The 18,799-nt window shown below is 39.0% G+C and overlaps 1 protein-coding gene across 6 annotated transcripts in view; it reads left to right on the forward strand.

The window, feature by feature from the left end:
* The window catches only part of Dip2c (disco interacting protein 2 homolog C), a 385,770-nt gene that overhangs the window by 220,203 nt on the left and 146,768 nt on the right, over positions 1-18,799 (forward strand). For all 6 annotated transcript variants that reach the window (XM_029468568.1, XM_029468563.1, XM_029468565.1 and 3 more), the window contains one exon: positions 8,265-8,375. In XM_029468568.1, the coding sequence (XP_029324428.1) occupies positions 8,265-8,375 (111 nt within the window). The remainder of the gene's footprint in view (positions 1-8,264; positions 8,376-18,799) is intronic.

Genomic DNA, 18,799 nt, shown 5'->3' on the forward strand with positions numbered 1-18,799 from the left:
AAAAAAAAAAAAGAAAAAGAAAGTCAGTAGTAAAAGGGAGCATCACTAAACCCATGTGCAGCCAGCATCCTAGGGTTCAAGTTGAGTTGAATTTAGCCACCTAGTGTTAAAGAAGGTGCCAGTTATGACTGGATCACGGCCTTTTTTGTGAAAAGTCTGAGTCATAAGAGAGTATGCAACAACTTGAAGTTCTAGGCCTGACAGTAGACTTGTATCTCATCCAGTATTGTAGAACAAAATCAGAGGACATTGTTGAGGATTAGGTTGCTTGCCTAGCAGGCTGAGGCACTGGTTAAATTCTAAGCACTAAGAACAAAACAAACAAGTATAGCAGGGTAGCAATATAATGCAAATGTCAGATTGTCACAGGCTTTGGATCATCCATAATTTACCAGTTCATAAGTTCCCCTGTCAACATACAATAATAGGAAGATGATTACAAAACAACTGTGTGATATTGTGTAGTAGCTGTGTTTGTAAAAGATGAGAGGGAAATAACAGTGAAATCAGCATAAGAATTAGGTTTGTATGGTAGGGTAACTTTGAACACTTGCTTTTATGGATTGGAAATGCAGTTTCCTACACATGTTTTCAAAGAGAAGTTGATACAGCTAGGCAGAAGAGCTCCAATGGGCTGCTAGGAAAAAATGCTTAAAAATAGTATTTCAGTCAATATTTCATTCATTATATTTTATCTTACTTTGTCCCAACCAAGATTCAAACTGGTATATTCAAACAGAAGAAAAAAAAAACCAATTGAGTATTTAACTCTATAGAACTGAACCTGTCACCATGAGGTCACTTGCATGCTTATTCTCTTTCTCCAGTACAAGGCAACTGACCAAACATTGCTGCTGAAGCAGATGTATCTTCAACAATAAAATTACAATAATTAGCAAAGCAGTTCAGTGCTCACCGCTTGGGAGAACTCAAACTCACTAAACGTTTAGTTTAGGGAGCCATGATTGAAGACCTATTTTCAAAAAGTCACACAGAGACCAGTATACTTATAACAGGAAGTCTATTGAGAGTTAAGGAGGCTAAAATGGACACTGGGAAAGAAGACATCATGAGCCATAAAGGGTGATAGTCCCCAACACCCAACAGTCAGGAGCATGAAACCATTGATTCTCGTCCACAAAAACATAAGCCTCAACACTAAATCCCTTCTCCCACAATATTTATTAGGCACTGCATCCAAGCCATGTGCCAAGTCATCTCAAGGACCCGAGAGCATTAAGAGACAGAACCACACAGATGAGGCAGATAAGCACAGGTAACAGTTTAGCAACCTTTCATCCCACTTGGCCTTGACGCTTAACAAACCACTCTTCCAACACTTGCAACCTAGGTTTCTCACTTTCATGTTCTAAGTGTAAGAAGTTAGACTCCAGAAAATCAAATAACCCTATTAAAAATGGGGTACAGAGCTAAACAAAGAATTTTCAACTGAGGAATATCGAATGGCTGAGAAGCACCTAAAGAAATGTTCAGCATCCTAACTCATCAGTGAAATGCAAATCAAAAAAACCCTGAGATTCCACCTCACTCCAGTCAGAATGGCTAAAATCCAAAACTCAGGTGATAGCAGATTCTGGTGAGGATGTGGAGAAAGAAGAACACTCTTCCATTTTTGGTGGGATTGCAAGCTGGTACAACCACTCTGTAAATCAGTTTGGTGGTTCCTCAGAAAATTGGACATAGTACTACCTGAGGACCCAGCTTTACCACTCCTGGGCATATATCTAGAAGATGCTCCAACATGTAATAAGGACACATGCTCCACTATGTTCATAGCAGCCATATTTATAATAGCCAGGAGCTAGAAAGAACCCAAATACCCCTCAACAGAGGAATGGATGCAGAAAATGTGGTACATTTACACAATGGAGTACTACTCAGCTATTAAAATTGATGAATTCATGAAATTCTTAGGCAAATGGATAGAACTAGAAAATATCATCCTGAGTGAGGTAACCCAATTGCAAAAGAACACACATTGTATGCACTCATGATAAGTAGATATTAGCCCAAAAGCTCCAAATAACCAAGACACAATTCACAGACCACATGAAACTCAAGAAGAAGGAAGACCAAAGTGTGGGTGCTTCAGTCCTTCTTAGGAGGAGAACAAAACACACATAACAGCAAATATGGAGATAAAGTGTAGAGCAGAGATTGAAGGAAAGGTCATTTTTCCTTCAATCTGTCCCACTGGGGATTCGTCCCATATACAGTTACCAAACCCAGACACTATTGTGGATTCCAAGAAGTGTGTGCTGAAAGGAGCACGATATGGCTGTCTCCTGAGAGGTCCTGCCAGAGTCTTAAAAATACAGAGGTGGATGCTCACAGCCAACCATTGGACTGAGCGCGGGGTCCCCAACAGAGGAGTTAGAGAAAGGATCAAAGTAGTTGAAGGGGTTTGCAACCCCATAGGAAGAACAACAATATCAACCAACCAGTTCCCCAAGAGCTCCCAGGGACTAAACCATCAACAAAGGAGTACATGTCTCCAGCTGCATATGTTGCAGAGGATGGCCTTGTCATGCATCAATGGGAGGAGAGGTCCTTGGTCCTATGAAGGCTCGATAGATGCCCCAGTGCAGGGGAACTGAGGGCAGGGAAGTAGAAGAGGGTGGGTGGGTGGAGGAACACCTTCATAGAAGCAGGGGGAGGGAGGATGGGATAGGGAGTTGGAGGTGGGCGGGAAAGGGGATAACATTTGAAATGTAAATAAAGAAAATATCCAATTTTTTAAAAAGAAAAAAAAAAGGCTTTTGAACAGTTCCTTACTCTTCAGTTTTTCTTTCTTGTGTGTATGATCCCTTTCCTTTTGAATATTTTCCTCACTACTCTACAGGCTTTTTAAGTTTTTATTTCATCATTGAAAAAAGAACCACCTTGATATTCCAGGTCCACATGCCCTGGTACCTGTGACCTTAGTCAAGTTCCTTAACTTTTCCAAGACCTGGCCTTTCCCTCTGTATTTGAGAACACTAACAACAGGTAACAGTGCAAAGCCCTGGTGTGAGGACTTAACTAGGACCAGGAGATGAGCTGTTATTTCTGCCATTTTGCTGTTGAGGTAATACAGACACAGAAATGGAGCGTCAACACTGTGCCCCTCTTGTTAAGTTTTTCTCATTCACAATTGCTTTTGCATTTGTGCTAGAGGCCTCTCCCCTAAGCACAAAGCATTCCGCATTCCCCACTTTCTGGCTCTGATGATCACAAAAAAAAAAGCACCAAACTCATCCATCAAACACAAGACAACTCCAACTGTAGCCCACCTTCCTCTCCAGCTCAGTCTTCCAAATCAAACAGAAATTGTCATTCTTATCAAGTTGTGCTCTGCCTCACTAATATTGGCTCTTTAAATGTCTCACCTACCCATCAGATTTGGAAATATGAAGACAAAAGTGAGAAAAGGCTAGGTCATTAATTACTTGTCAACTACTTATGGCTTGTTATGAAAGAATTCCCCAATAAAAAGTACCATTATAGTTGTTGCACCTAACCAATCCAGCCATTTCATACGAATAAACACTCAGATAGACATTAGACACCACTAACAATCCCCATGTTAACCCAAAGAATAAGGCACAGGTGGGCCACCCATCTTTCTGCCAAACTTGAGGTTCAATAAGTTAGAGCCAGTAGGGCAGGGCAGTTACTCAAGAAAATATATTCAGGCATGGGGATTTCTACCTAGAGACTTTATTTCTAGACTGTCCAAAACTGTTCTCAATCAAGTCCCACTGTCTTCTAGAATTTCAGCATTTTTTGGATCACACTGCAGTCCCTAATTTTACTGTAGCTGTAATTAAGAAATTATCTAGAAAGTAAAGAGTGCTTGTTGTATGGTTAGATAAGACATTTTCTACCTTTACTTTGCACTAAAACAGAAGAGGACACCACATAACGAAAAATTGAAACTTCCTTCTGACATGGTGACAGGTTCAGTTCCATAGAGTTAAATACTCAATTGTTGATATTTTTTTTCTGTTTGAATATATCAGTTTGAATCTTGGTTGGGACAAAGTAAGATAAAATATAATGAATGAAATATTGACTGAAATACTATTTTTAAGCATTTTTTCTAGCAGCCCATTGGAGCTCTTCTGCCTAGCTGTATCAATTTCTCTTTGAAAACATGTGTAGGAAATTGCATTTCCAATCCATAAAAGCAAGTGTTCAAAGTACCTTACTGATAATACCCATAGAAGGCTCATCAATCAACTAGGCAGTAGTCTTGACTCTTATGGATCCCAAGAAGAGGTAAAGGGTGAAAGTAGTTCTGAAGAGGCTTATATTCATGAACTAGATAGGAAAGTTGTATTCACAGCACTGGGATTTACAGTTGGTGAATCTGGCAACTTGGAAATATGTTTACCTCTGCTGCTCCTCTGTCTGTTCCAAAATGCCAGTCACTGTGTAACAAGAGAACATAAGAAACAATGACAAGTGCTAAAATGTGAAGGAGAGGCAAAGTGAGAACCACTACACTTGGGTACAATCTTGACATCCTGGGTATCCCTCAGCAAAGACCTGAAAGAAAGAACCTGTGGGAAATGGTGGCCACCTCTGCCCAGTCCTCATGGACATGTATACTCTCTAAGAAATGAAAGCTAACACAGCTCCATGTTTGGGCATAACAGGCAAGTCCTGCAGTCAAAGGTACTGTCTCAGAGCACTTACAGTGTCCTGAAAATAGTCCCAGCCACAGAGGCATTTCCTCAAGGCACAGGACACTCGAAATCTCTTCTAGGGGCAATCAATCAAAATAAAAGATCTATCTGAAAGAGGGCTGTTAGTGTTCTGCCACAGAAGAGAACTGACTTTCAGCTCCTTAAGAGAAAATAAAGAGGAAATTATGAAACTTATCACAGGAGAGACAGTGTAAAGATTATAGCATTGTCTGAAGTGTAGCTCTTCTCAGTTGATGTCTTTTGGCAGGGATGAGGGAGGGGAAGTACTCATTTCTATTTAAGGACAGGCCACTGAGAGTTTGACAGTGTGCCAGTGGGTTTATAAATAACACAAATTGGACTTGTTTTTATATTTCTATGTTTTATTCTTATTCTTATTTTTATTTTTACTTTTTTTTGATGGGAGAGGTCACAAAGGTGAGAGGAATGGAAGGGAAGGGTAAGAACTGAGGAGTGAGTGTGATTGGGGTGCATGATGTGAATTTCCCGGAGAATCAGTAAAAATGTTATTTTTTCTTTTTAAAAAGATGATAGCATCATAATGATGCACTTTTGGGAAAAACAAAAATGAAACACAAAAAGTAAATAGTGAGGTTTACCTAGAATTCCTAGAATATCCAAGACCCACACCAGTTACACTAGAAAGACAACCTTTGGGACACCCAAGGCCTCCATGTGTCATTTCTCTGTTATCTTTTCTGAAGAAGCTACTTGTATCTCTTTAAAAGATGAAGAGAATTTAAAAATCTACTCGTCATCTTTTAAAGAGGTGTGTGGGGGGAGGGTATGGGGGACTTTTGGGATAGCATTTGAAATGTAAATGAAGAAAATACCTACAAAGAATTCTCACCTGAGGAATACCTAATGGCTGAGAAACACCTGAAAAAATGTTCAGCATCCATAATCATCAGGGAAATGCAAATCAAAACAACCCTGAGATTCTACTTCACACCAGTCAGAATGGCTAAGATCAAAAATTCAGGTGACAGCAGATGCTGGCAAGAATGTGGAGAAAGAGGAAAACTCCTCCATTGTTGGTGGGATTGCAAGCTTGTACAACCACTCTGGAAATCAGTCTGGCGGTTCCTCAGAAATTGGACATGGTACTACTGGAGGCTGCTTGTGGACGTTGTACATCGTGGTGCGGAGCCTAGTGCGCACCACGATGTACAACGTCCACAAGCAGTGGGCATATATCCAGAAGATGTTCCAACTAGTAAGAAAGAAACATGCTCCACTATGTTTATAGCAGCCTTATTTATAATAGCCAGAAGCTGGAAAGAACCCAGATGTCCCTCAACAGAGGAATGGATACAGAAAATGTGGTACATTTACACAATGGAGTACTACTCAGCTATTAAAAAGAATGAATTTTTAAATTCCTAGGCAAGTGGTTGGACCTGGAGAGCATCATCCTGAGTGAGGTAACCCAATCACAGAAGAACTCACATGATATGTTCTCACTGATAAGTGGATATTAGCCCAGAAACTTAGAATACCCAAGATATAAGTTACAATTTGCAAAACACATGAAACTGAAGAAGAACGAAGACCAAAGTGTGGACACTTTACCCCTTCTTAGAATTGGGAATAAAACACCCATGGAAGTAGTTACAGAGACAAAGTTTGGAGCTGAGACAAAAGGATGGACCATCTAGAGACTGCCATATCCAGGGATCCATTCCATAATCAGCCTCCAAACGCTGACACCATTACATACACTAGCAAGATTTTGCTGAAAGAACCCAGATATAGCTGTCTCTTGTGAGACTATGCCGGGGCCTGGCAAACACAGAAGTGGATGCTCACAGTCAGCTATTGGATGGATCATAGGGCCCCCAATGGAGGAGCTAGAGAAAATACCCAAGGAGCTAAAGGGATCTGCAACCCTATAGGTGGAACAACATTCTGAACTAACCAGTACCCAGGAGCTCTTGACTCTGCATATGTATCAAAAGATGGCCTAGTAGGCCATTACTGGAAAGAGAGGCCCATTGGTCATGCAAACTTTATATGCCCCAGTACAGGGGATCGCCAGGGCCAAGAAGTGGGAGTGGGGGGGAGGGGAGGGGGGACTCTTGGGATAGCATTGGAAATGTAAATGAGGAAAATACCTAATTAAAAAAAAAGAAAATACCTAATAAAAATAATTTTTAAAAAAAGATGAAGAGAAGAAAGACATGGAAGGATTCAAGGAACCAGTGACCTAAAATAATGCCAAACCAAAGCAAGTTCAGGATGAAAGGGATCCTAAATGGCACCACAGATCTAATGACTCAGGGTCATTCATTAGCAGAGGAAGGGTCTCCACGAATACTTTAGTAAAAAACTAACAAACAAAGTGAAATGAAGAACCTAGTAATAACTAGGTTGTGATTTTCTTTGACCAGGGAGGAAAAGTATGGGAAGGGTTTGTTGTTTTTTGTTTTTCAGTTGGGGTGTTTTGAAATTATCAGCAAATAGGTACATTGAAAGTATGACAATGAGGAGAAAGGCCTAAATGTTAATCCCAGAACTATAAAAAGGCAAATAAGCTGGGACTCCGTTAGTCACATTTGGATGAGTTTGTTGTTTCATCATTTCAACGCAGTCCTGGTCATGGATGAGGTAGAAACTGGTGGATGGAGAGAAGCCTGCTGCTGGAGGAGTCAGGGCTATACATCAAGGTGTGGGTGTCAGCCTTCCTGATGCAGAGCTTCCTGCCTTCATAAGGTTGACATAGCATAAGGGATACCAAAACAGGCTCATGTAAGAGAGCAGGTCTGTTACTGAAATACAGGGACTATTTTTTTTTTTTTTTTTTTTTTGGTTTTTTGAGACAGGGTTTCTCTGTATAGCCCTGGCTGTCCTAGAACTCACGCTGTAGACCAGGCTGGCCTCGAACTCAGAAATCTGCCTGCCTCTGCCTCCTGAGTGCTGGGATTAAAGGCGTGTGCTACCACGTCTGGCTTTTTTTTTTTTTCATAGCTCATGTTTTATGTCTGTTTTCTTCTAGTTATTAGTGGTCTTTTCTAAAGAAACATTATCATTAGTACTCAGTGGGAGCAAGTTCTTTCTGTCTAAACTGTAAAGATGGACTCTTTCCTGTACTACTAAGTTTCAGCTACATTGTGCTCCTTGGTGCTGTGTTACATCAGTAATTGATAGTCCAAGCTTACATACAAATAATCTATAAAGTTTAAAGTTGACTTCAGTAATACTTGTAATTTAAAATTTCTCAGGTCTTTTATGGTCATTCTGTTTATTCTTAATCATCATCATCATCATCATCATCCTGTCTTGGGCTTCATGCTTCTTCCATGCTTCTTCCATGCTTTGTTGGGCACTATGACAAGACAAAACACTTGCCTAGACCCTGTCCACAATTGAAAGAACTCTGAGGCTCAGCCTTGCATATGTCTTACCTTCTGTTGATCACCCCAGGCTTCTCAGTCCCAGCTGGTCTAATAGGTGATAGGAATGAAATGAGTGAATATTTATTGTAACTAAGTTCCCTTAGCTTAGCTGCTGAGAACAGCCTCCTGCTCACCCTGCTGTTTTACCTTATTCTAGGAGTGGACCAAGCTCTGCCTCAAGAGCGACGGGCGCCTGTCACTCCTTCCTCAGCTTCTCGATACCACCGCCGAAGATCCTCAGGGTCTCGAGATGAACGTTATCGGTCAGGTAAGGAACTGTATGGAGGCTCTGGACTCACTGTACTTGGGTCTGTCACCATGCATGAATTGGCTGTGACTTTCATTGGCTATGAGGCACAAGCTTAGGACACTTAGACTTTGCATAGGTGGAGCTCTAACTTATGTACCAATGTGTGCTATAGCTGCTCTTTCATGTTTGGTAATATAATAATTGTTACTTCTTTAAATACTTGTTATCTGTAAACAGATAAGTAGGTACCTTAACAGTGAGTTTGTACACATGTCTTAAGGTTTTTATTGCTGTGAAGAGACACCATGACTATAGCAAATTTTATAAAGGAAAACATTTCATTGGGATTGGCTTACAGGTGAGAGGTTTAGCCCATTATCAGCATGCTGGGAAGCAGTGCAGCATACAGGCAGACATGGTGCTGGAAAAGTAGCTGAGAGTTGTACATCAGGATTGGCAGGTGGCAGGATGAGAAATGAACTACTAGGTCTGACTTGAGCTTCAGAGATCTCAAAACCCACCCTATAGTGACACTTCCTCCAACAAGGCCACATCCACCCCAGCAAGGCCACACTTCCTAATGGTGCTACTCCCTTTGACCTTATGGGGGCCATTTTTATTCAAACCACCAAGACACAGAAGGCTTTCATTAGGAGATTTTTTTTTTTTTTTATTCACTCTTCCCCCACTGCTCTTTCTTGTTCTTCATCACCTTTTTGGACTCCGCAGGCATTTGCATTCACATGTTCCTGCACATAAATAAGCATTTTTAAAGAAAATATAAAAAGAAGTGAGATAGTAGTTCATTTTATTCTATTGCTATTGCATCTTTTCAGAATTCCCTAGTAGAGATTTTGTTTTTCTTGAGCTAATGTTGAAGATTTAGGTGATTTGCAAGCAAAGAGCCTCCTGGTTCCTTGAGAGATCTGAGGGATCTGACTAAGTTTAGTGAAGCTGCTTTGGTTGCTTCAGTGAACAAATTATGTTTCTTATGAAAGATTTTTTACCTTATAGGTAATTGAACTAATTAACAATATAGTTTGCTACATAGTAGCAAATTTAACTTCTGTTGACTATATTTTTCTATATTATTTCAAAATCCATAATGAATTTTTGATAATTTAGCTTGGGCTGCTCAATATGGCAAAACATCAAGCCCCAGTAGTAGTTCAACTGACTACTGCTGCAACCCCAACCAGAGAGAAATGTCACATGATTCAGGGATGCTAACATTTTAGTTCTTGTCAGTCACGTGGCTCCAAATTGTGACAGTCTTGGTTCAGGCTCCTGAGTGTTGAGGTCTCAGATGTGAGTCACTATTCCTGGCAATAATTCTATAATAGTGTGTCTGCTTCTGTTCTTTTTAAGGTACTTGGTGGCAGTGGGGCACATAAATCTGGAAAATGACTCTAGGGCATTTATTGGGCACTTAGAATGGATTGGGTCAGACTTTGTTAGGTTCTTTACTATCTTTGTGAAGTCAAGAGATTCATTTGTAGTTACATTCAGTATCCTATTTGTGTAATCAAAACTTCACAGTAGAAAACCTTGAGGTTTAAGTTGACATCTAAAAGCAGACTGACAACAATGTTAAAAGTAAAATGCAAGGTGCCTTTTTACAATGTGTTAGAATGACTCATTTGGCTTGATAAACATGTTTTTTTCTTTTGTGTGAGTGTTTTAGTCTATTTGTTTTTGCTTTGCTTTGCTAATAAGATCAGGCACGCTCTGCTGGTCACCTTTGCAACTGAATCTGAAGCCGAGCTGGCATCTCTAGAATGACCTTCATTCTTCTGGGGAGGTCGTGAGGTTCTTGTGTTTCAGAATGATCCAGGCATGCTGCTCTCCTTTTAAATTCTCAGTCTTTCATGAGTAGACGGTAGTTTTTGTATGTTTGTTTTTGTTTAGAAGCTTCACACATGTGATGGCATATGGTGACAAGTGCTTGTAAAGTGTTGGGTTTAAAAGAGCTGTTTAACGGAGTTCTGGCAGTGCTTGTGATGGGTGGGGAGCACTGCTCAGAAGGCAAGTTCATAGTCACTTCTTTCCTTTACATTTACATGGATCTGGAATTAACCTCGGACTGTCAGGCTTGGGCAACAAGTACTTTGATCTACATCTCATTGTTTCTTACTTAATTTTTAATACTGCAAATATGGACATTAAGCATTAACAAGTTTTAAGCTTTAAGGTAGTTAAGTATTAAAAAGCTTTTTGAGTCAGAGTTTGACAATTATTGTGACAGATTTTCTTCTAGATTCACTTTTTTAAAAGCTGAGACATAATATGAAATAAAACTTCAGCATTGAAATTTTCCATCTCAAACTGTCATCCTTCCCTGCCCCATTCACAATGTGAGCTTTGCTATGCTTAGTTTCTAGGGTTAAACTTGTATCTTGCTTTTCTGTTCTTTTTCATTCCTTTACTTCCTTCAACAACTGTATGAAATGATTTTGTATACTGAGCACTTTGCTATGACCTATGGCTGAGGCAAAATGTGGCAAACACAGTCTTTACTATCAAAGAGCTTCCTAGAATAATTTCTACCTTTATCCTGAAGTTTAATTTTCTAGTTGAAGGTTTCTCTTTCTCATGCTAGCTGGTTTTGCTGACTTAGCATATGACCTGTGCTTTCTCTGAACAACTCACTTTCTTCCTTATTGATGGTAATAGAAACATGTTTATTTCTTTCTCACATTAGAATACTTGGGCTTTTAGACAAAAGTGTACATAGTCACATTGAATTGGACTATACATTCTTTTTACTATCCCCAGAAAGGTGACAATGCATCTGTAAAGGGATGCTGTGTTTGGTGTGGTTTTCAGTATATACATATGGTCAGTTAAATTTCAATAAGTGAAGATAAAATTACATTTAAAATTCTGTCTGCCTGACTAGCAGCATTTTAAGTTGAGCATCTTACATACTGACTACTGCAGGTAATAGCTTAGATCCACTAAGTGTTCTATTCCAGGAGCAGTGTTCTAGGAAATCATGGGAGAAAATGCAGGAGACTCAGTAAAAGTGCATAAGGACTTGTTTGACTCTACACTAAAGAAAGAGAAGTTAATTTGGTTACCTATGCCTATTAAATAGGAGATTTTAGAAATGTTTAGGGATATACTAGGAGGATTGGAATGGGTTTCTTATTCTAAGCAGAAATAGGTTAAAGGCATGTTGTTGGAATATAGATATGAAGAAAAGATCCTGAATCAAAATGTGAAGTATACAATGGAAATGGTAATTAGGTAGAAATTGGTGTCAAACACTCATGTTAGGAAAGAGATCTCAGGAAGTGAACAAGGTAAACATTTTCCTTAGGACATTAGAGAAGAAAAGTTAACTCCACAAAAAGAAGAAATGAGAAAATACAAAAGACAGTAGACTGAGATCAAAAATATAGAGATTCCTTGTTAGATTGTAAGTCACTAAGAAGCTGTCAGACTTGTCCTCATTAAAGAAATACCAAATATACTAAGGAAAACGAAGGAGTCTGCCTGGATTCATCAAATAATTGAAATCATATGGAGACTGTTGACTCAAAATTGTAAATGAATAGTGTAATCAGGGATTTGGAGAGCCTAATACTCAAGATCTGATAAACTCATGAACACCTCCAGAGGCTAACTTCCTTTCTCCCAGCAGGCATTACTTGCCTACAGTTCTTTCTCTAGGAGTTGGGGTCCTGTGAAAAGTTTCCGTGTTAACATGTGCATTGATATTGCCATTGCTCTGGCATTGTTTATGCAGCAATTTCTAGGAGAGACTGTCACAGCTGACTTCCTGTTCTGGTTCTTACAGTCTTTCTACCTCCTGTTTTCGGAGCCACAGATACAGGGTCTATGCCTGTCTATATGCATCCATGCACATATATATTTGTGTATACACATATGTAACAATACTACAGAGCAAAGCTGTCAGTTTGAGAAAGGTGATATGGAAGGGGTTTGAGGAGAGTTGTTAGGAAGGGAGCTAGAGAGAGGAGAAGGAAGACAGGGAAGTGATGTAGTTATGTTTCAATTAAAGACAGCAAAAAAGAATTAATGGTGGATAAAATGAGGTATTTTTAATTGACCTAAGAGTAATTGACCTATGTAATAATTATACCTATGTATCAGTAAAAGAAATGACAGGCAAAGATTTGAGGTATATTTTGTAATGAAGTCCTTACACCACCTGTGAGGTGTAGTATTATCTGATTTCAAAGTCTACTTGGATTAATTATAAATGTTGTCAACTGAAGGGCACCTATGCAAAAGGTATTATAGTAAAGTATAATTGACATGGTAAGAGAGAGGAACGTGGGGTTATATAAAACTCAGTACTAGAAAAGGCAGAAAATATGTGTAAAACAAGAAGAATATAAAACAAAGGTAACACACTTACTAATATGCTAATATCTATCAACAGTCAGCATAAATCTCAGGAATCTAAATATGTAAAGATTTCAGAGTGGATTAAAAATATAGACTCAAGCCTGTGTTTTCAACAAGAGATCTCCATTTAATGATTTGCAGTTATAAATTAAAGAAGTGGAGAAAGCAAGTATTGTAATCATAGTTAAAATTCTTAGGGGACAAGGACTGAAACAACAGAATAGGCAAGAGAGGAAAGGAAACTTCACACCCTTAACTCATAGGTGACCAACAATAAACTCTCACTGTATGAGAGGCAAGAAATGTAGCAATGAGAGACGAACGGAGCACTATGTGATAGTAGGGCATTTCTCTACTTTCATTTGCTGTTTTCCTCATATAGATCTTATAGTGTTTTCTTAGCATTATACCTAGGTACCTGTGACCCCAGAATTTGTGAGGTCAGGATAAGAAGATTAGGATATGAAGGACAGAGTAGGCTCTATACCAAGATATTGTCTTTAAAGTGGGTTCAGTTTGTAAAGCCACCAATTCTGACAACGTCACTTTGAGCACAGGAATCCACGTGGTGGAAGAAGAGAACCAATTCTCTTAGGTTGTTCTCTGACCCTCACATACATCAGATAGCATGTGCTATCAAGACAATATATGTTCTATTAGTGGTCTATGTAGGAAAACTAACTTTTGTTCAGATAACAGTTCAAATAACTTCCTCTATAAAGATAGAACTTTGTCTCAATGGTAGAACCCTTGCCTAGTAGAACCCCAGTACCAAAAGAAAAACGAAATGTCATCTGACTTGATTGACATGTTAATACAATTTCAATCACTTGCATTTTTTGAGAGGGTAGCAGAGATGCAGTGTTGTTGTTGTCCTTGTCATTGCTATCAGAACATTTATTCTTAAATTCACATAGGACTGTGGAGATCCAGCGCAGGAGAGATAGGAACAGTGCATTGGAGTCCATAACTTACTGTGAAGCTAAATGAGAACTGAACCAATGGAGCAGCACAGACAGCCCAGAATGCACCAGTGATGGGGAAAGATCCTTTCAACAAATGATAGCACAACAACTGCACATGTATAGGATTGAAACAAAAACCAAAAAGCACTTCTAGTCTGTGACTTTAGGTCTGAACTGAACAGCATGAATGTTCCCAGAAGACACCATGGAAGAAATCAAGGTGAACTTCAGTAGAGTGGTAAATTTTAGATAACATATCTGGTAAACAATCCAAAAAAGGAGCATCTAAAACCTGGGCTTGACTGAAATTGGAAAACTGTGCCCAAATATAATGAAAGCTAGGCCACAGATCTGAGTTTCTTTCAATCATTCAGTGATAAGTGATAAAGGATTAATAGCCAGACTATTAAAAGGGTAACAAAGCAACCAAGTTAAAACAGAGACAAGATGTGAGTAGACATCTCCCCAAAGGGATGCACAGATGGTCAATAAAGCATGGGAGAAGATGCTCAGGGTATGTCACCAGGGAAATGCAGACTCTCAAAATAATGAGAACTCAAGGATAGGAAAGACATGGAGCAACAGGGACTTTCATTGCTAGCGAGGATGTATAATTATATAGTCATTTAAGGAGATAGTTTGGTAATTTTTATAAAGTTAAATTCTCTGGTGTCTATCCAAAGGAGTTGAAGATGTGGTTGTAAAAACCAGACAAACAAAACACCTTGGGAATGAGTGTTCACAGCAACTTTTTTCTTGATGGATAAAATTGGAAGAAACGATGATGTATCTTCATTTATCCATTTTAAGATGCATGAGACAGTAGATTGCTAGTGCTAGAAAGTACATCAATCCGTGAAAAGAAACCAATGACATGAAAGATGTTTTACTGTGAAAGAGTCACCTTGAAAAGGGCAGGTATCCTGTGAATTCATCTATGTGTTGTTATGGAAAATGTACAACTGGAGAGGGTAATAAAATGTCTAGAATTGACAGGGACTGGTGGAGGAGGAAGAGGAGGAGGAAGAGGAGGAGGAAGAGGAGGAGGAGGAGGAGGAGAGGAGTGAGCGGCCAAGGCACAGTGGGCTTGAGAGGCAGTGAGAGCTATCATGTATGACACTACACTGGTATCTTCATGTTTTTTTTACACTTGTTAGTCACACTTCATGTTATTCAACACACCGATTAACACCAAATATACACTTGATAGCATGGCTGTTATTGAATAATTTACCAGGATTCTCTTCTTAATAGCAGGCAGTGTATTGTACTGACTGAGGTGGTATCAGATGATGGTATTTGCTCATCATTTTTCAGGAGACTAGTCATTTCACAGTGAGACAGAATTGCTAGGTGTGTTCTTACACACCTTCATTCCCAGCACTTGTGATCTACCTGCCTCAGTCCCTCAGCTTTTATGTGAATTTGGGCTACATATGGAGGTTCTGTCTCAAACAAAATTCAAAACTCCAAAAGAGTTATATGCTCTTTAAGAATATTTGTTGGTCGGGCAGTGGTGGCGCACGCCTCTAATCCCAGAACTTGGGAGGCAGAGGCAGGCAGATTTCTTGAGTTTGAGGCCTGCCTGGTCTACAGAGTGAGTTCCAGGACAGCTAGGGCTACACAGAGAAACCAAGTCTCGAAAAAATCAAAAAATCAAAAAAAAAAAAAAAAAAAAAAAAAATTTTTNCCTNTTTCCTNACTTGACTNTTTAATGATCTTACTTAACCTTTCTGATATGGAGAGTCTCATGATTAGAATGAACCTGTATCCTAGTAGTTGTATTTTTGTGGAGTGATTGGGGGAGTTTAACTTCAGAATTCTAGACCAGAGCCTGTAGATAAATGGTCCGGTGTAATTCACTATTCCTATAGAGAGATGAACAAAGTCCTTGTGGTTCACATGTGGCTCACAGAGTTTTGTTGCAACAAAACTGTGGTCAGAACAGAACATCTACATTATTTGGGTAATTGTTGAGCACATATGTACCACAAGTGTCACATGTTCCATGACAGTTGCTCCAGGAATTCATGATGCATTGTATGAAGACCTGGTGGAGTCAGTCAGCAACCTGATCCCTTTGTACCTTTTAAGTATTACACACTTAATAATCCCTTTGCCTCAAAATATTAGTGAAAGTAGATGTCATTGTACTTGCTTTGTGCATTTTATGTATTCTCTCAGCAACTATGTATTCACATTTTATTAGATGATAAAATTGTATTCTTTAAAAAAATTTATTCAAGCCTAGTATGGGGGTGCACAGCTATAATTCCAGCACTTAGAAGGCAGGATTACCAAGAATTAGAAGCCAGCTTAGATTATGTTTTGGTACCCTGCCTTAAAACACAATACAACAACAACAACAATGTATTTGATTTTAAGTCAATTTAAAGCTAATACAGGTGGTAACCCAAAGCACCAGTATTTTCCCATCAAAGTCTGGGTTCTTATTCCTGGTGTTTCTACAGAAATAGATGTATTTTCCATTACTAGGGTTTTTTTTTGTTTTTTTTGTTTGTTTTTGTTTTGTTTTTTTTGTTTTTGTTTTTTTGGTGTCTTCTTTCTCAGAACTAAATGAAAAGAAAAACTTTAAATGTTTACTAGAGGATGTAGTCAGGTAGAGAAAATCTCCAGAAGCCAAAAAGGTCCATCTTCTAACCCCATTGGAGGAGTGGGGTCTGATTGAATAGATTTACAAACCAGTCACCTATAGTGATTGTTTTAGGAAGAGATATTTGCCGGAAATGGGAGACAAATGATCCAGGTTACCCAACATTTTGCTGTATCACTAAGCTTTTAATAAACGTACTCACGGAGACACTGGTGCCTTTTCCTCAAGCACTGTTGGCATGCAAAGACGTTTATTATTTCCAGAACTTGCCGAAGTTCTGCTAGAGAAATTTAATTTCGTGTGATTGCTTGATGCTATCAATATAAGAAGTTCCTAATAAACTGTTTACTAACAATAGTGGTCTGCTAATTTAGTGCTGTGTGAAGATGGCCTTAAATCATTTAGGGTCTATATTTGGATGCTTTGGGGCTATTAATAGAAGGAAAGTTACTAAAGTAAATGAACTATAAACTGTTAGAGCTGAGAAGCGCACAGAAAAGAAAGATAGTGCTGTGTCACTGAAAGAACTAACTACCAATCTGCTGTCACCCAGCTCCAAAGACAACTTCCATGATGTTCTCTGGATCAGAACCCTTTACAGATTTGGGTTAGCTGTTCTTAGAGTTCAGTAGAATGTGGTTCATGAGCAGTGACTTTAATTCTTGGTCCTTGTGTCTTTTGCCGGGCTCTCAAATTCTTTTACTCATCACAGAGCTCAACACATTTTTTTTTTCAGAGCATTACAATCCATGCTACCAATAGCTTGAAATCACTATTATTTGTGGGAGACCTCCTTGATTCTTTGACATCAGTCTTATTTAGTAGTTCCTGGGTTATAACTAAGCTACTCTGCTTTATTTTTTGCTGTAGTACCTATATTAAGGGCATCTTAGGATCTACTCCAAAGTAATTTTTTCATTTCTCTGATGTTGTAGGCTATTGGTTCCTAGCTTTCAGCTACCTTTTGGTACTCATGAGTAAAGTTATCTTCTGCAGTAAAGTGTATACCTAGAATCAAGGACTTTTCCTGTGAGTTTTGTCTTTGTAGCATTTATATTTCTGACACACAACTGGAATTCATAACATGGCTTGTGTGTCTCATGTGATGAGCAGATCCTGTTAAAATCTCTGGCCATTACAGACTCTCATTAGAAAGACGTTGTGACATCTCTGTAAACTGACCTTCATCATCCTGTCAAATACCCTCAGTGGATGAGGTTTATTCTTTTCTCGTCATTTCCCATTCACAGCCTCTCATCTAGTTTTTAATTCATGTGGATGAACTACTGCATCAAGAACATTTTAATTAAGATTTTCTGGGGCACCTAATCAAGTCCTTTAATGAGTTTCTAATGTATCACAGCTGGTAAATTTCATTCATAGACTCATGAAGATAAAAGGAAGATCTGTTTTGTAGCAACCCATTTATCATATTACCATATTGTTCTCAAAGTTTTTAATCATATGTGCTCTTCCAGAATTTAGGTGGGGTTCACACTATATCTCAGGCAACACCCACCCTTCCAGCCTTACATGTTTATACAGTGCTTCTTATTTCCTGGGTCAAGGGTACTGGGACTGGCTAGGGTTTTGGGAATTCCCGTGATCCCCTGATTCTCACACCTACTGGAGACAGAGAGTGGAAACATTATACCAGTCACTTTTCTTGTTGCTGTGACAAAATAGCTAACAAGAAGCAATATAAGAAAGGATTTGTTTTGGCTTATAGTTTGAGAGGATATATAGTCCACCATGGCTAGAAAGGTATGGTGACAACAAGAGATTATTGTTCCCAGTGTGTTCATGGTCAAGAAGGAGAGGACAATGAAAGCCTGCACTCATTCAACTGTCTTTTTTGCAGTCTGGGACCCACCTTCTGCAGTATAGCCCATAGAATGGTGCCACCCACATTTAGAGGTTCTTCTTCCCATACCAATTAACCTAATGTAGAAAATCTCAAGCAGACATAGCCAGAAGTTTGTCTCGAAAGTAAATCTAGATCCTATCAAGTTAGTAATCATAAAACCTCAATCTATAACATTTTAAGCCAGACTCTTGCACACCTTCTCCAGTGACAATAGTGGTCATTTCCTTTCTAGTTTGAGTTAGACATATATTCAACTTATGGACAAGAACAAAAAAGGAGAAGTGCGGCTGGAAGGAAAGTCGTGTAGTTATGTGTGTGTGGTGTCTTTCCCCACTGGGCATCTTTTTAAACTCATCTTGCTCCAGAGGTCTATTTTCTCATCTGGTTACTATTTGGAGTTGTTAGCAGTAACACTCTGTTTGGTTTGAGTAGTTAGGGTTTGATTTGGATTAGCCAACTCCATGCAACAACATTTTTTTTTCTTGGTTTTTCAAGACAGGGTTTCTCTGTATAGCCTCCATGCAACATCTTTTTTTTTTAATTTTTAATATTTTTATTACGTATTTTCCTCAATTACATTTCCAATGCTATCCCAAAAGTCCCCCCATACCCTCCCCCC

The sequence above is a fragment of the Mus caroli genome, chromosome 13 (genome assembly GCF_900094665.2).
Source record: "Mus caroli chromosome 13, CAROLI_EIJ_v1.1, whole genome shotgun sequence".
NCBI classification, from domain to species: domain Eukaryota; kingdom Metazoa; phylum Chordata; class Mammalia; order Rodentia; family Muridae; genus Mus; species Mus caroli.